This window comes from Hyaena hyaena, unplaced genomic scaffold (assembly GCF_003009895.1).
Source record: "Hyaena hyaena isolate Hyena2069 unplaced genomic scaffold, ASM300989v1 scaffold_67, whole genome shotgun sequence".
NCBI lineage: Eukaryota > Metazoa > Chordata > Mammalia > Carnivora > Hyaenidae > Hyaena > Hyaena hyaena.
This window is the reverse complement of record NW_024080699.1, coordinates 1,841,786-1,858,266: the sequence shown is the minus strand read 5'-3', so window position 1 is coordinate 1,858,266 and position 16,481 is coordinate 1,841,786. Positions and strand designations below refer to the sequence as shown.

The following is a 16,481-nucleotide window of genomic DNA, read 5'->3' as shown; positions in this document are numbered from 1 at the left end:
GCCCCTTAGAGGGAGAAGGTCTCTCTGGGCCAAAAGGGATTTTAGGATTTAGAAATCAGGGCCTGTACACCAACCCTGACATGAAAACCAGCCACCTGTCCGGTGTTCAGTTGCAGAAACAGAGCTGTTCCAAGCTGGGAGACAAGCGGGCTGTGCCCGACACTTCGAGAGAGTCACGGCTTCCAACACAGTGTGCTTCCAGGGGGCTTACCAGTTAGTCCGATTGCCCAGGTCCTGTGACCCCCTGAATTCCTACTCGAGCAGCTGGTGTGAGCTTCCTAGCATCCCGACTTGTACTCATGCCAACTTTCCCTAACCTGGGATGCCCTTCCCCCTCCTCTCCACTCGGCCTAAACCGTAAGTATCCTTCAACTCTCCTCAAGCCTTCCAGCTTCCAAAGAACCTCTTCCAAAGGAATGTCTTGCTCTTGGATGAGTCATCCCTTTGGTGACCTGTCACTACCGCCCTGCAATACATCTTCACATTCTGTTTCACGGTATTTAAATATTGTGGTTAACTTTACCCAAACCAATTACCCTCAAGCTCTCATCAGGTCCACCCTGAGAGCATCAATCTCACTGCACCCAGAACAGTCAATGAGGCCAGCAGTTGAGAGCACAGGCTCTAGGCGAGAACCCTGGCCTCAGGCAGGTCGTCGGGACCAAAGGAACAGAACCTAAAAACCCAAACTGTTCCACATGCGACCGCTGAGGCAGTTTCAAGCGTGAACTTACAAATGCAGATGGCAGGAAAAGGACCCCAAGCTCATAGGAACGGATCATCAGCTGGGCACCGTTCTTCTCTAATGCTCCCCAGGCAGCCTTGGACAGATTCGCACTGCAGGGACAAGGACACAGAATGGGCTGACTCGGGAAGGCATTTCAGCGCAGGTCAAACTTTCACAGCTGCAAGAGCACTGGTCAAAAGCACAGAGAGCTGCAATCACATTCATTCAGTTTTTGGCAGAATTCTGCATTTTTTAGAAATAGAATGTTAAGTCTTGCTGTGCTATAATCTCTAAGATTTAGCTAATTGTTAATTTGGGATAGCTTCACCCTCATCTGCGTTTTCCCTGAGGACAGCTATTAAAATAATCATCTTTTCTTACATTTTTTTTTCTGTCCAAAGCCCTTTCTTTCCAGGACTCTGGTGTAGCCAGGGTGCCTGATTGTGTTATTTAACAAAGTAGCGTGTAAAAAAAAAATTATGTCAATATAATCTTATGTAGTATCTTAAGCTTCACAGTCCTTTTTTCTGCCTTTAGTTTGGGGCAGGAAGCACTAATTTTCAACCTAAAGAAAACAACTGAGGGCACGTGACTGGCATTTGTATCCATACAGAACTGGTGTTCAGAATCATGTTTTATATGGGCAGAGTGGTGGGTATGCCAAAAAATCACAGGATACAGGAGAAGGAACAAGCCTTGGAACTGACCAGACAGAGGCGCCAGGATGCCATGAGGACCCTGGGGACCACACCTAAGCTCTGCAGCAGCATCTCTAGAAACACTCTCCTGCCCCAAACCAGGCCGAGAACTCTCGCTCACCACTTAATTAACGTAAACCCATCATAAATAGGCTTTTCCTCAATGAGGCTCACCCAAATTCTATTTAAAAAAAAAAAAAAAAAAAATTTTTTTTTTAATGTTTTATTTATTTCTAGGAGATAGAGAGAGAGACAGCGCGAGCAGGGGAGGGTCAGAGAGAGAGGGAGTCACAAACTCTCAAACAGGCTCCAGGCTTGGAGCTGGCAGTCAGCACAGCCCGACGCGGGGCTTGAACCCACGAACCACGAGATCATGACCTAAGCGGAAGTCGGATGCTTAATTGACTAAGCCACCCAGGAACCCCATCTATTTTGTTTTTAGAATATGGAATATTCTCAGCTGTTTAGACCCTTAGAGCCCGATGTCACGGACAGAATTATTTCAAGATTCATTCACTGGCGCATCAAGTATTCTTCCGAAGCAGGTCCTGAACTGGCAGTAACAGGAATCAGACGATCAAAGAGAAACAGTTACTAAGTAAGGTGAAAAGTGTGATCTCTGTTCAAGATCCTATGGGAACAGATAAGGACTATGGAAATCAGACCTAAGAAAACTGTTCAAACAATTAAGCTATTAAAGTATATAGACTGACATCCCTACCTTCTTTAATGGACTATACTGAGAACAAGAAACTATACTTTGATGCTCAAGGCCACAATCATGGATACTGCTGGTCTGTGATGGATCACAAAGATGGAAAATGCAAGGGAAGTGGGAAAGTGATAATAAAGGAAAATGGTTTTCTTTTCAAGTCCAAGATGATAGCCTGCTTTTAGCTCTCTCACCATTAGTAACACATGGTGACCTCCTGGGCAAAGCCACAGGTCTAATGGCATAACCAATTAGTGAGCATGAGGTAGAAGCAGTCTCCCTTTGAATATACCACTTTCTATGTTAGTGCCTGACTGTTCCCTTGACTTGCAGCACCTAACTATCACAGGCCAGAGGTACTTTCTAGAAGGCCTATTTTCACTCTTCACTAGTCACATTTTCTTCCAGATTCCAAGACCTGAGGGCTTATTCCAAGGTAAAGATCAATGGAGAGGCTCAGTCGGTTAAGCGGCCAACTTCAGGTCAGATCATGATCTTATGGTTCCTGAGTTTGAGCCCTGTGATGACACCTCAGAGCTGGGAGCCTGCTTAGGATTCTGGGTCTCCCTCTCTCTCTCTGCCCCTCCCCGGCTCATGTTCTGCCCCTCTCTCTCAAAAATAAACATTAAAAAAAAAAAAAAAATCAATGGAGACTACTAAGATCCCTCTTCAGATGGTTTCCTCCAATTTCTACTTTGTATTTAGCTTTTAGTAGAATTTAAGCATCTGGAACCTTAAACTAGATCCTTTATACTTAGACTGAAAGTCACTTGTAAGCTGTTGGAGTGATATATCAGTATTTCTTGAAAGAGCATCTTTACTTTTTTTTTTTTTTAACATCTCAACACACTCTGGATCGCTGGTACACAGGACAGTCAGGTACCTATGTGTCCAGCAGAAGCCCAGGTGTCTTGTGGGGCACAAGGGACACCATGGGGTTGCCTATGACAAGCTCTTTTCCTGCCAAAATTCCAAAGGAGTCATAGCTTTTCTCTTCCACTCAGGATCTATGCCCACTGTCGGTCTTGGCTTCTTGCTGTGGCCATTGTTAGTACTCAAGTTCATTTCCACCTTGTTGTCTGTCCTTGTTCTTTGTTTCCTTCTGACTCCTACTGGATGTCAACAGGACATCCTCTCCCCTTCTCTCCCCTGCCAATGCTCAGGTCTATTTTGTTGTTGTCATTGCTGGTGGGTCAGATGATGTTTCATCAAAGAGGCTGGGTTTTTAACTTACTTATATTGGGAGTATGGAAGGATTCTATGTTTGTTTTTTTTTATTTATTTCTAGGAAAGAAAGAGAGAGAGAGAGCGTGAGCAGGGGAGGGTCATAGAGAGAGGGAGTCACAGACTGAAACAGGCTCTAGGCTCTGAGCTGGCAGTCAGCACAGAGCCCGACGCGGGGCTCAAACCCACGAACCGTGAGATCATGACCTAAGCGAAAGTCGGACGCTTAACCGACTAAGCCACCCAGGCACCCCCCCTTTTTTTTTTTTTTATGTTTTTTTTATTTCTAGGAGAGAGAGAGAGAGACAGTGTGAGCAGGGGAGGGTCAGAGAGAGAGGGAGTCACAGACTGAAACAGGGGAGTATGGAAGGATTCTAAAAGTTGGGGAATTCTGAAGGATGGGATTCTGGATGTTCAAAGTTGTACTGCCCAACAGAAACTGCCCGACCTGCTAAGTAAAGGTGAATAAAACAGTGGTTTCTGGGGCACAGGTGTGTGGCAGTCACAGTTCAACCAGAGAAGCAGAGCCACTAGAGAAGCGTGTACAAAATACATAGAATTTATAGGAGTTTGACTTAAATAATTGCAGGAGCTTTTAAAGCAGTCTCTATGGCTATCTTTGCCCTGATGCTGGAGTGTGGAGTCTGCAGGGCTGACAGAAGTCAGGGAAGATGGATATACAGTGCAGAGCCACAGGCTAGAACCACAGGCAAGGAGCTAAAGCCACAAGTAGAGACTAAAACCATGTCTATTCATGTTGCTTCTGGCATTGGGGATGTAGGTGTCCCGGGCCCTTCACCATGGAACTAAACACCCGCACACACCAGGTGAGGCCCAGGTATTAGAGAAGCTGAATCACGACCCTGCAGAGGGTGCAAAAGTCCCAAGTCCCACTGCTGCCTCTTTCCAACAAAGTGAGTTGGCTCAAAATGACAACATGCGGGTTATTAAAAAAAAGGGCTGCCTTCCCATCTACCCTGGAAATCTCCAACCACCACCCCCTCTGGGGTGTACCCCAACCAGAAACATACAAAAGAATTCTCTAAGACGTAGTTCAGCCTAAGCATACAGACACATTACGAAGCCACCACAGGATAGGATGTTTGTTTCTGAGCCTCCAGCTAAGTTATCAATGGTCAGTTATTCAACAAGGCAATTTATAGGCGCCTAATGACAGAGTCCATCTGGCGGGAGATTACTTTGCCATAGCTTGTAAAGCTCACTTGCTAATTAGAGACCTGATCTCAGTCCTTAACATGGACATTTTGTCCAAGACTTACACCTTTAAAAGTTTAAACTGACAATGTGTAACAAAGTTCCTAAAGGAAAGCTCAGGAAAGCACTGGGATTCCACTCAAGATGCATGGAGAAGGTGGGCAGGCCAAGGTTAAGAAAAGGTCCCAGGACCTCCAATCGGAAGAAAGGATCTCTGTCCTGGCTTCCCCACTAACAGCAACATGCCAAGGCACTCTTCTTACCAGGCATTAATTTCTTACCTATAGAACGAGGGGGCTTTGGTCCGTGAGGCCATAGTCCCTTTCTGGACAACAGTCTACAATGACTAGACACGTCCACATCCACATCTAACTGGACAACGGCCCTCCACCTACATATTCCAACCAGAAAGAATCCATGATTTTCCCTGGGAGCTCACTGCCAAGGAGTGTTTATCTCCATGTTCATGATAATGAGCCGGGGAGGCAGCCATGCACCAATGGAGAAGGGAGCAATGAAGGTGACCGCTGGGACAATCCGGCTTCCTGCATCTTTAAAAGCTTAAAATCTGCCACCTCCAAGCCCGGCCTGAGCATTTGGTATGCGCGGCTCACTGAGTTTACTTTCAAGATTCAGAACTTTTTATTCATGTATTTTCATTTTTACTTGAAGTACTGTTGACACATCAATTTTGAGTATACAACAGTGATTTGACAATTACATACACTACAAAATGCTCACTATAAGAAACAGGAGTTTAGATTTTGTTAGAAGGTGTACAAAAACTCAAGAATGACTATTATGGGAACATGTATCACTGAAAACATTCTTTCATCATTAGCCCTTAATCTAGGCAGCAGCTGCAAGGAGTGCAGACACAGTTAACAGACTGAGCTTTTAGCCACACATCTTAGACAGCTGGGGGCGGGAGGGGGGTATGGATACTTTCACAGACAGATGCAATAAACAGACTGTTGGCAGTAGATGTGAGAGATGTAGACAGAAAGGCTGTGACAAGGGGGGAAAATGACGAACTCTAGCTAATGTTGCTGTCATTCCCATCCTAAAATTCTGCAAGCAGTATGCCTGTCCCCCCACCCCACCCATCTCTGTTTTGCATTTGCTGGTTTTCTTGTATTGCCCTTGGGCTCTGTTGCTTTCTACGTACCAAAAAAGTTTCACAAGTGATATGGAAAGATATTCACTGTGAAGACTCAAGTTGTATATAGGTATACACAAGGAAATAAGTTTTAATTTTGATTCTATCAAATATCTTTCTAAAAAAACCTTTCCTATTTAGACTGTCACCAACAACGTAGGAGAGACTCTTCTACAGATCCTTGAGAACACCAGATAGGTATCAGTGGAAATTTTTGTTAAATAACAGGGAAAATAGATCTCATTTCAATCTGATTTCTGATTTCTAGTGGTGGTCAGTGTTTCTAACCATATTTTTTGGACATCTAGGTCTAATTCTGTGAATGAACCATTTTAAAATTATGTTACTTATCTTTTTTATTGATACACACAGTATGCATTAGTTTCCTATTGCTGCCCTAACTGCCATAAATTTAGGGGCCGAAAACAGCACGAGTTTACTATCTTACACTTCTGGAGACCCCATGTCTGAAATGGGACTTGCTGGACTAAGATCAGGGTGCTGGCAGACTTGTGTTTCTTCTGGAGGCTCTAGGGAAGAATTCATTTCCTCGCCTTTTCCAGTTTTTAGAGGCCACCGACATTCTGTGTCTCCATTCCTTCACCCTCAGAGGCCAACAAGGTCAACTGTCATACTGGCTTCACTCAGGGCTTCTCCCTCTTTGCGTAGAGGGGCCTCTGTGATGACACTGAGCCCTTTCAGGTCACCTCCCACAGTGTAAGGTCAGCTGATTAGCAAACAATTCCATCTGCTACCTTCACAAGCTCTGGGAATTAGGGCATCTTTGAGAAGCCATTATTTTATCTCCCAGTGCTTATATTCATTATAATTATGTTGCAAATATTCTCCCAGTTTAAGTTATTTAAGAAACTCTTTTATCTTTCAGAAGGTCTGGCTTGCTTTTTTCCCTTTTTGAAGATGGGGGAGGAGTTATCCAAGTTGGAATTTTTTCCTTTACATCTTCTGAGTGTGAGGTCTTCTCTAGAAAGACCTCATTCATCCTCAAAGGGTGTCTTCTTTTTTTTTTTTTTTTTAATTTTTTTTTTTTTTTTTATTTATTTCTAGGAGAGAGATAGAGACAGCATGAGCAGGGGAGGGTCAGAGAGAGAGGGAGTCACAGACTGAAACAGGCTCCAGGCTCTGAGCTGGCAGTCAGCACAGAGCCCGATGCGGGGCTCGAACCCACGAACCGCGAGATCATGACCCAAGCTAAAGTCGGACGCTCAACCGACTAAGCCACCCAGGCGCCCCTCAAAGGGTGTCTTCTGATAAAATTAATTTGTAAAGTATTTTTGAGGCCCAAAAGCCCATCAATTTTTTTATGGTCAAGTGCATTCTTTGTGCTACCTATAAAATCTTTGCCTACTATAATGTCATGAGAATATTCTTCAGTTTTCATGGCATAATTTTAGCTTTCTTACTTCAGTCTATCATCCATCTGTAACTAATTTGTTCATGGCCTAAGATAGGCCACAGCTTGTTTATTCTGCCTGGATATACAAATGCCTTCCCACAATTTACTGAAAACAACCACCTCCCTCCAGGTGCCTTTATCAAAAGTCTCTAATTACATCAATTTCTGGACTCTATTCCATTGATCAGAATATCTATTCTTATACTAATACCAGTCTTACTCCCATTTTATGCCAAGTCTTCAGATCAGGTAAAGTATTCTTCTTTAAAACCATCCTGGCTATTTTAATCCTTTGTATATACATGTACATTTTTTAAAATTGTTTAATGTTTATTTTTGAGAGAGAGAGAGAGAGAAAGAGAGAGAGAGAGAGGAGAGCAAGCATGAGCAGGGGAGGGGGAGAGAGGGAGGGAGACACAGAATCTGAAGCAGGCTCAGGTTCCGAGCTGTCAGCACAGAGCCTGATGTGGGCCTTAAACCCATGAACTGTGAGACCATGACCTGAGCCAAAGTGGGATGCTTAATCAACTGAGCCACCCAGGTGCCCCAATATACATGCAAATTTTGTATCAGCTTGTTCTCTAAAATTGTTTTGCTTATTCTAAATACCTTGCATTTTCAAATTTTAGAATCAGCTGATTTTTTACAAAAACTCTGCTGGGATCCTCATCAGGATTGTAATGAAATCTATCAAAGAAATGGGAGCAATTGATGTGAATACTGAATCTTTTAACCCATAAATATGTTATATCTCCATGTATTTAAATTCTTTCAGCAGTGTTTTATGTATAGTTTTCAGTGTAGATGTCTTACACAGCTTTTGTTAATTTTTAGCTATTTGATGCTTTTTAACTCTTTAGAACTTTATTATTTACAACATACAAATATAGTTCTACTTCCTTTATAATCTTTATGCCTTCAAATTAAAAAAAAATCTCAGTCTTTAATCTATTATATCCTTTCATGAGGCTTATCCCCATAACCACTGTACAGCAATCATTCAAAGTCACAGAAATCCTTCACATTTTCAAATCCAATGGAAACTTCTTTGACCTCATCTTATTCGATCTCTTAGCAGCGTGAAACTTTCATACTCCATCCAGAATCCTCCCTTAAAAAGGAGGCATTTTTCCTTGATTTCTGGTAAACTTTGGTTTTCTACTTTCAATCTCACTGGTCACTTCTACCTGATCCCTAAACACTGGAATGCCAGGAATGTGTCCTACACCATGTCAAAATTAAAAAAAAAACATTGGTTCCAGGCTCCTGAAAAGACAGGCAGAAACAAAATCTGGAGATAAAGAGGTCCACTTGAAGAACCAAACCAGCGCCATGACAGGCTTCAGAAGGCCCCAGAGATTAGAAGACCCAAGTCTCTGAGGCCTGACTCAGCAGGCTGACACCGCCCTTCCCTGTGTCCGAACCAATCACTGGAGGTTGGGAGGTACCGGACGTTCCGGTCACTATTCTGGCCCACCTTGCTCTAAACTCACCAATCCCTCTGCGCCATAACAACCTCTGCCGTCACCTTGTCCTATCACGTTGTAGTCCCTGTCCATCACCCCTTTCCCCGCCCTAGAGTTAATAAAACCCCTACTCCTCCTTTGTTTGGGGCTCTCAGCATGGATTCATTGTGTTGGTGAGGTCTGGGACCTGAGCTTAAGCCCGTAATAAAGCCCTTTGCCTTTGCATACGTGACTCGGACTCCTTGGTGGTCTTGGGATTTTGGGGAGATCGCGATCTGGGCATAACACACTCAGACCACAGAAGATTCTTACAGTTAAAGTCTCAATGAAGAGATAATTAAAACTCCCAAATTTCACAATAATAAGAAAACAATCCCAGGGGTATGTGGGTGGCTCAGTTGGTTAAGCATCTGACTTCGGCTCAGGTCACGATTTCACAGTTCGTGGGTTCGAGCCCCAGGTCGGGCTCTGTGCTGACAGCCAGCTCAGAGCCTGGAGCCTGCTTCAGATTCTGTATCTCCTTCTCTCTCTGACCTTCCCCTGCTCACGCTCTATCAGAAATAAATAAAAAACATTAAAAAAAAAGAAAACAAACCCAATTTATCATGAGCAGAAGTCAACAGAAAATCACATTATATTTCCAAGAGCTTCAGATAATTGATTAGATGGGAATTTAAAATTAAATGTATTTAAAATGATTTGAGAATAAAATATAAAATGAAACAAAAACGCTAATGTGACAACAGCATTAATACACAGCACCTACTACATTATTACATTAAACTCACTGTTTAATCCCTTTATATCTTATTTCTATTAATTCTCATTCTAACCTATTAGATTTCTATACCTATAGTATATCTAAACTATTATCCTAATTTAACTGAGGAGAAAAATCAAAGTTAAATAATTTGCCCATGGTTTCACAGGTAGTAAGTGATGAAGAATGTGAACCCTGAGGCCTGACTCTCAAGTTCTAAACCAGAAAGCATACCGCATTTTACAAGGTCCCAAAGTGAAAAATATAGCCAGTGAAATCAGAAACTCAAATGATACATAAAATAACACATTGCAGCTAAAAACAAAATTAATTAACTAGAAGAGAAATCCTGACGAAATTATGTAGAAAGCAACCGAGAGGCAAAGCAATGAAAAATAAATGGAAGATTGAAAGGATCTAACATGTGTTTAGTATGAGCTGTAAAAGGGAAGTAAAAAGGGTAAGTTATGCTCAGAGATAAAACCCAGTAATCTTGGACAACTGTTGAAAAACCAGATCTTCAGACTAAAGTACAACAAATGCCACTAAGACTAAATTAAAAAAAAAAAACAAAAAACCACACCTATTGATCTGTTGGAGTAAAACTACAGAACACCAAAGATAAAGAAAAATCTTAAAAGCAGGCAGATTTCCCGTAAAGGAACACCAGTTAGCAATTTCTCAATAGCAACAAATGAATTTAAAGCCAAAGAAAAAAGTTCTTCAAAGAAGTGAGAGAATATAATGGTCACCTTAGAATTTTAAATCCAGTTAAATTATCACCCAAAGATGAGGGCAAAAACAAAGGTAGTTTTACAAAAACAACTCAGAGAGCTCATTACCAGTGAAAAGGTTTTAATGAACTAAAAAGGATATAGTCTGGGAAAGAAAACTGGATTCATTTGAAAGGACAGGAATGTCAGGAAGAAAAGCAAGCAAAGAGATTAGTAAAACTGTGGGTAACTCTAAGCAATAATGATTTATTTGGAAGGCCTAAATAGAATATGGAACAACAGTTCTGGAGAACAACATGTTGAGAGAGATAGGGCCATCACAATCAGAGTCCCTCTTTTCTAGCTATTTAGGAGGAAATCCTCGATTGACTTTAGACTGAAGATTAGAAATAGACTACAATTTTTAAACTAATGGAGAAAAAATGAGAACTTGATGAACTTGACAGAAGCGAGAAAAAGGAGGCAAAGAAAGAAAAACATGGATATACAACGCATAAAGTAAAATCATAGAAAATTACAAACATATCAGTATTAATACAGAATGCAAAAGCATTAAATTTATCTAATAAAATGGAGATTACCAGATTAGGTTTATAAGATACACGCCTCAAAAAGGATAAAGAAACACCAGGGCGCCTGGGTGGCTGAGTCAGTAAGTGTCAGACTCTTTGTTTAGCTCAGGACAGATCTCATGATTCATGGGTTCAAGCTCCACATTGGGATCTGTACTGATAGCATGGAGCCTATTTGGGATCTTCTCTCTCTCTCTCTCTGCCCCTCCCCTGGCTTGTGCACAATCTCTCTCTCAAAATAAATAAACTTAAAAAGGATAAAGAAACATTAAAATAGACTTGTGTTTCCTGCTTTGTCAAAGATTAGCTGGCTATACATTTCTGGGTTCTCTACTCTGTTCCATTCATCTATAGGTCTGTTTTTGTGCCAGTATCATACTATCTTGATGATTATAGTTTTGTAATATAGGTTGAAGTCTGGAATTGGGAGGCCTCCAGCTTTGTTTTTTTCAGGATAGCTTTGGCTATTTGGGGTCTTTTCTGGTTCCATACACATTTTAAGAACTGTTTTTTCTAGCTCTGTGAAGAATGCTGGTGTTATTTTGATAGAAAGAGCTCTGAATGTGTAGATTACTTTGGGTAGTATCAACATTTTAACAGTATTTGTCCTTCCAATTCACGAGCATGGAATGTTTTTTAATTTGTGTCTTCAATTTCTTTCGTAACTTTCCATAGTTTTCAGATACAGATTTTTTACCTCTTTGGTTTTGTTCATTCCCAGGTATCTTATGGTGAATTTGTAAATTGGATTGATTCCTTGATTTCTTTTTCTGCTGCTTCATTATTGGTGTATAGAAATGCAACCAATTTTTGTATGTTGATTGATTATATATCCTGTGACTTTGCTGAATTCATGTATTAGTTCTAGCAGTTTTTGGTGTTGTCTTTTGGGTCTTCCATGTCATCATGTCATCATGTCACTTCACATTCCTACCAACAGTGCATGATGGTTCCTTTTTCTCCACATCCTTGTCAAGATGTTAATTCTTACTTTTTGGATACTAGCCATTCTGACTAGTGTGAGGTGATCTCTCACTGTGGTTTTGATTTGCATTTCCCAGGTGATGAGTGATGTTGAGCATCTTTTCATAAATCTGTTGTCTGTCCATAAACTGCCTTTGGGAAAATATTCAGTCTTTTTGTTCCCCCCCTATTGAAGATGTTATCAGCAGTAGGTCTTTCATATACAGCCTTTATGATCTTGAGGTATGTCCCCTCTATTCCTACTTTCTTGAGGATTTTTATCAAAAAGGATGCTGTATTTTGTCAAATGCATTGTCTTCATCTATTGAGAGCATCATGTGTTTATTCTTTCTTTTATTAATCTGATAGATCACGTTGATTTGCAGATACTGAACCATTCCTTCAGCCCAGGAATAAATCCCACTTGATCGTAGTAAATAATTCTTTTAATGTACTGTTGGATTTGTTTTGCTAGTTATCTTGTTGAGAATTTTTACATTCATGTTCATCAGGGAGATTGGTCTGTAATTCTCCTGTTTAGTGGGGTGTTTGGTTTTGGAATCATGGTAATGCTGGCCTTGTAGAATGAGTTTGGAAGTTTTCTTTCCATTTTTTGGGAACACCTTCAAAAGAATAGATGTTAACTCTTCTTTAAATGTTTGGTGGAATTCCCCTGGAAAGCCACCTGGCCCTGGACTCGTTTGTCGGGAGATTTCTGATTACTGATTCTATTTCTTTACTCATTTATGGGTCTGTTCAAATTTTCTACTTCTTCCTATTTCAACTTTGGTAGTTTACAGGTTTATAGGAATTGTCCATTTCTTCCAGACTGTCCAATTTGTTGACATCTAATTGCTCAGGATATTCTATTGTTTCTTGTATTTCTGCAGTGTTGGTTGTGATTTCTCCCTTTCATTCATGATCTCATTTGGGTCCTTTCCTTTTTATAAATCTGACTAGGCATTTATCAATTTTATGAATTCTTTCAAAGAACCAGCTCCTGGTTTCACTGATTTTTTTTTAAATTTTGATATCATTGATTTCTGCTCTAATATTTATTATTTCCCTTCTTCTGCTGGTTTTAGGCTTTACTTGCTGTTCTTTTTCCAGCTCCTCCAAGTGTAAGGTTAGGTTGTATATCTGAGACATTTCTTCCTTCTTTAGGCAAGTGTGGATTGCTATATACTTCCTTCTTATCACTGCCTTTGTTGCATCCCAGAGATTTTGGACTGTTATGTTTCCATCTTTATTGGCTTCCATGTACTTTTAAATTTCCTCCATAATTTCTTGGTTAAAACAGTCTCCTCAACAAATGGTAATGGAAAACTGGACAGCAACATGAAGAATGAACCTGGACTACTTAGTTACACCGTACACAAAAATAAATTCAAAATGGATGAAAGACCTAAATCCTGTAAGACAGGAAATCATCAAAATCCTAGAGAAGAAAACAGGTAGCAACCTCTTTGACCTCTGACCTGCAGTAATTTCTTAGTAGACCTATCACAGGAGGCAAAGTAAATAAAAGCAAAAATGAACTATTGGGACCTTATCAAGATAAACTTCTGCACAGCAAAGGAAACAATCACAAAACTATAACATAAATGACATATCAGATAAAGGGTTAGTATCCAAAATCCATAAAGAACTTACCAACTCAACACCCAAAAAAACCCAAATAATTCAATGAAGAAATGGGCAAAAGACATGAACACTTTTCCAAAGACGACACCCAGATGACCAACAGACAACATGAAAAGATGCTGAACTTACTGCTAGGAATTTACCCAAGGGATACAGAAATGCTGAGGCATAGGAGCACATGGACCCCAATGTTCATAGCAGCACTCTCCACAATAGCTAAAACATGGAAAGAGCCTAAGTGTCCATCAACAGATGAATGGATCAAGAAGATGTGGTTTATCTATACCATGGAATACTACATGGCAATGAGAATGAAATCTGGCCATGTGTAGCAACATGGATGGACCTTGAGGGTGTTATGCTGAGCGAAATAAGTCAGGCAGAGAAGGACAAATATCATATGTGTGCACGTATAGGAGGACTAGGAGGAACTTAACAGAGGACCAACCGGGAGAAGAAGGGGGGAAATGGTGGGGGAAAGGGAGAGAGGCAAACCATGAGAGACTCTTGAATGCTGACAAAAACTGAGGACTGATGGATGTGGGGGGGAGGAGGGATGGGCATGGAGGAGGGCACTTGTGGGGATGAGCACTGGGTGTTATGTGGAAACTAATTTGACAATAAACTATTTGAAAAAAATAATAAACAAACTAAATAAATGAAAAAAAAAAAAGAAAAGATGCTGAACTTACTCATCATCAGGTAAATATAAATTAAAACCACAATGAGATACCACCTCATGCCTGTCAGAATGGCTAAATTAACAACTCAGGAAACAGAGTTGATGTGGATATGGAGAAAGGGGAACCCTTTTGCACTGCTGGTATAACCACTCTGGAAAACAATATGGAAGCTCCTCAAAAAAATTAAAAATAGAACTACCTTACAACTCAACAATTGTACTACTAGGTATTTATCCAAAGGATACAATAGTGCACATGCACTCCAATGTTTACAGTAGCACAACTGACAATAGCCAAATTATGGAAAGAGCCCAAATGTCATCAACTGACAAATGGGTAAAGAAGATGTGGTATGTATATATACATACATACATACATGATGCAGTATTATCAAAAAGAATGAAAGCTTGCCATTTACAACAATGTGGATGGAACTAGAGTCTATTATGCTAAGTGATAAGTGAGTCAGAGAAAGACAAATACGTGATTTCACTCATATGTAGAATTTAACAAACAAAACAAGTGAACAAAGGGGAAGGGAAGCAAAAATCAGATAAAAATAGAGGGAGACAAACCATAAGAGGCTCTTAAATACAGAGAACTAAGAACTGCTGCAGGGGTGTTGGGTGGGGGGATGGGCTAAATGGGTGGGGGCATTAAGGAGGACACTTGTTGGGATGAGTGCTGCGTCTTATATTTAAGTGATGAATCACTAAATTCTACTCCTGAAACCCATTTTTACACTATGTGTTAACAAATTTGTATTGAAAATAAATAGAAAGAAAGAAACATTAAAAGAGAAGGAACTTTTTAGATTCAATACCATAAGCACAATCCATGAAAGAATAAAACTGATAAGCTGGACTTCATTTAAAACTTCTGCTCTGTTTAGGGTGCCTGGGTGGCTCAGTCGGTTAAGCGTCTGACTTCGGCTCAGGTCATGATCTCATGGTTCGTGGGTTCAAGCCCCGCGTCAGGCTCCGTGCTGATAGCTAGCTTAGAGCCTGGAGCCTGTTTTAGATTCTGTGTCTCCCTCTCTCTCTGACCCTCCCCTGTTCATGCTGTGTCTCTCTCTCTCTCTCTCAGAAATAAACAAAACATTAAAAAAAAAAAAGTTTAAAACTTCTGCTCTGTGAACAGAACTCTTAAGAGAATGAAAATAAGAGCCATGGACTGGGAGAAAGTCTTTGCAAAACACACATCTGATAAAGGACCAGTATCCAAAATACACAAAGAACTCTTAAAACTCACTAAGAAAACAGTCAGTGTTTATTGATGACATACTATATGTCCAAAACCCTAACAGCTCCACTAAAAAGTTCTCAGAATAAATGAATTTAGTAAAGCTGCAGGATACGAAATCAATATACAGAAATGTTTTGAGTTTCTATGCACTAATAATTTCTCTCGCTGCTACTAAGAAAACAATCCCATTTATAACGGCCTCAAAAAGAATACAATACCTAGGAATAAACTTAACCAAGAAAGTCAAAGACCTAGACTATGAAAACTTCTTAAGACACTGGATGAAAGTAATTGAAGGTGATACAAATAAATGGAGAGATACATGATGCTCATGCGCTGGAAGCAAATCATTAACATGTCCATACTTCCCAAAGCAATCTACAGATTAAATGCAATTCCTATCAAAATACCAATAACAATTTCACAGAACTAGAATAATACTAAAATTTGTATGGAACCACAAAAGACCTGGAATAGCCAATGCTACCTTGAGAAAGAACAAAAGCTGGAGGCATCACAACAGACACACAGATCAACAGAACAAAACACAGCCCAGAAGTAAACTCACTTTTATATGGTCCATCTATGATAAAGTGGGCAGGAATATATAATGAGAAAAAGACAGTCTTTTCAATAAATGGTACTGGGAAAACTGGTCAGCTACATGCAAAAGAATGAACCTTGAACCACTGTCTTACACCATACACAAAAATAAACTCAAAATGGATTAAAGACCTAAATGTGAGGCTTGTGAAACCATAAAACTCCTATAAGAAAACAAAAGCAGTCATCTCTTGGACATTGGCCTAAATATTTTTCTGGGTGTGTCTCCTCAGACAAGGGAAACAAAAACAACGTAGACTACATCAAATTGCACAGTGAAAGAAATCAACAAAACAAAAAGGCAACATACTGAATGCAAGAAGATATTTGCAAATGATAGATCCATTAAAGGGCTAATATCCAAACTACCTAAAGAACTACCTACAACTCAACAACGAAAAACCAATCTAATTAAAAAACAGGAAGAGGAGGGGCTCCTGGGTGGCTCAGTCAGTTAAATGTCCGACTTTGGCTCAGGTCATGATTTTGCGGTCTATGGGTTCAAGCTCCATGGTGGGCTCTGTGCTGACAGCTCAGAGCCTGGATCCTGCTTCAGATTCTCTGTCTCCCTCTTTCTCTGCCCCTCCTCCACTCGCATGCTGTCTCTGTCAATAATAAACAAACATTAAAAAAAAAAAAAAAAAAGGAAGAGAGACTGAATA

At 40.4% G+C, this 16,481-nt stretch overlaps 1 protein-coding gene across 1 annotated transcript in view; it reads right to left on the bottom strand.

The window, feature by feature from the left end:
• The window catches only part of TDP1 (tyrosyl-DNA phosphodiesterase 1), an 89,755-nt gene that overhangs the window by 19,865 nt on the left and 53,409 nt on the right, over positions 1-16,481 (bottom strand). The window contains exon 15 of the mRNA XM_039232551.1: positions 735-837. Coding sequence (XP_039088482.1) covers positions 735-837 — 103 coding nt within the window. The remainder of the gene's footprint in view (positions 1-734; positions 838-16,481) is intronic.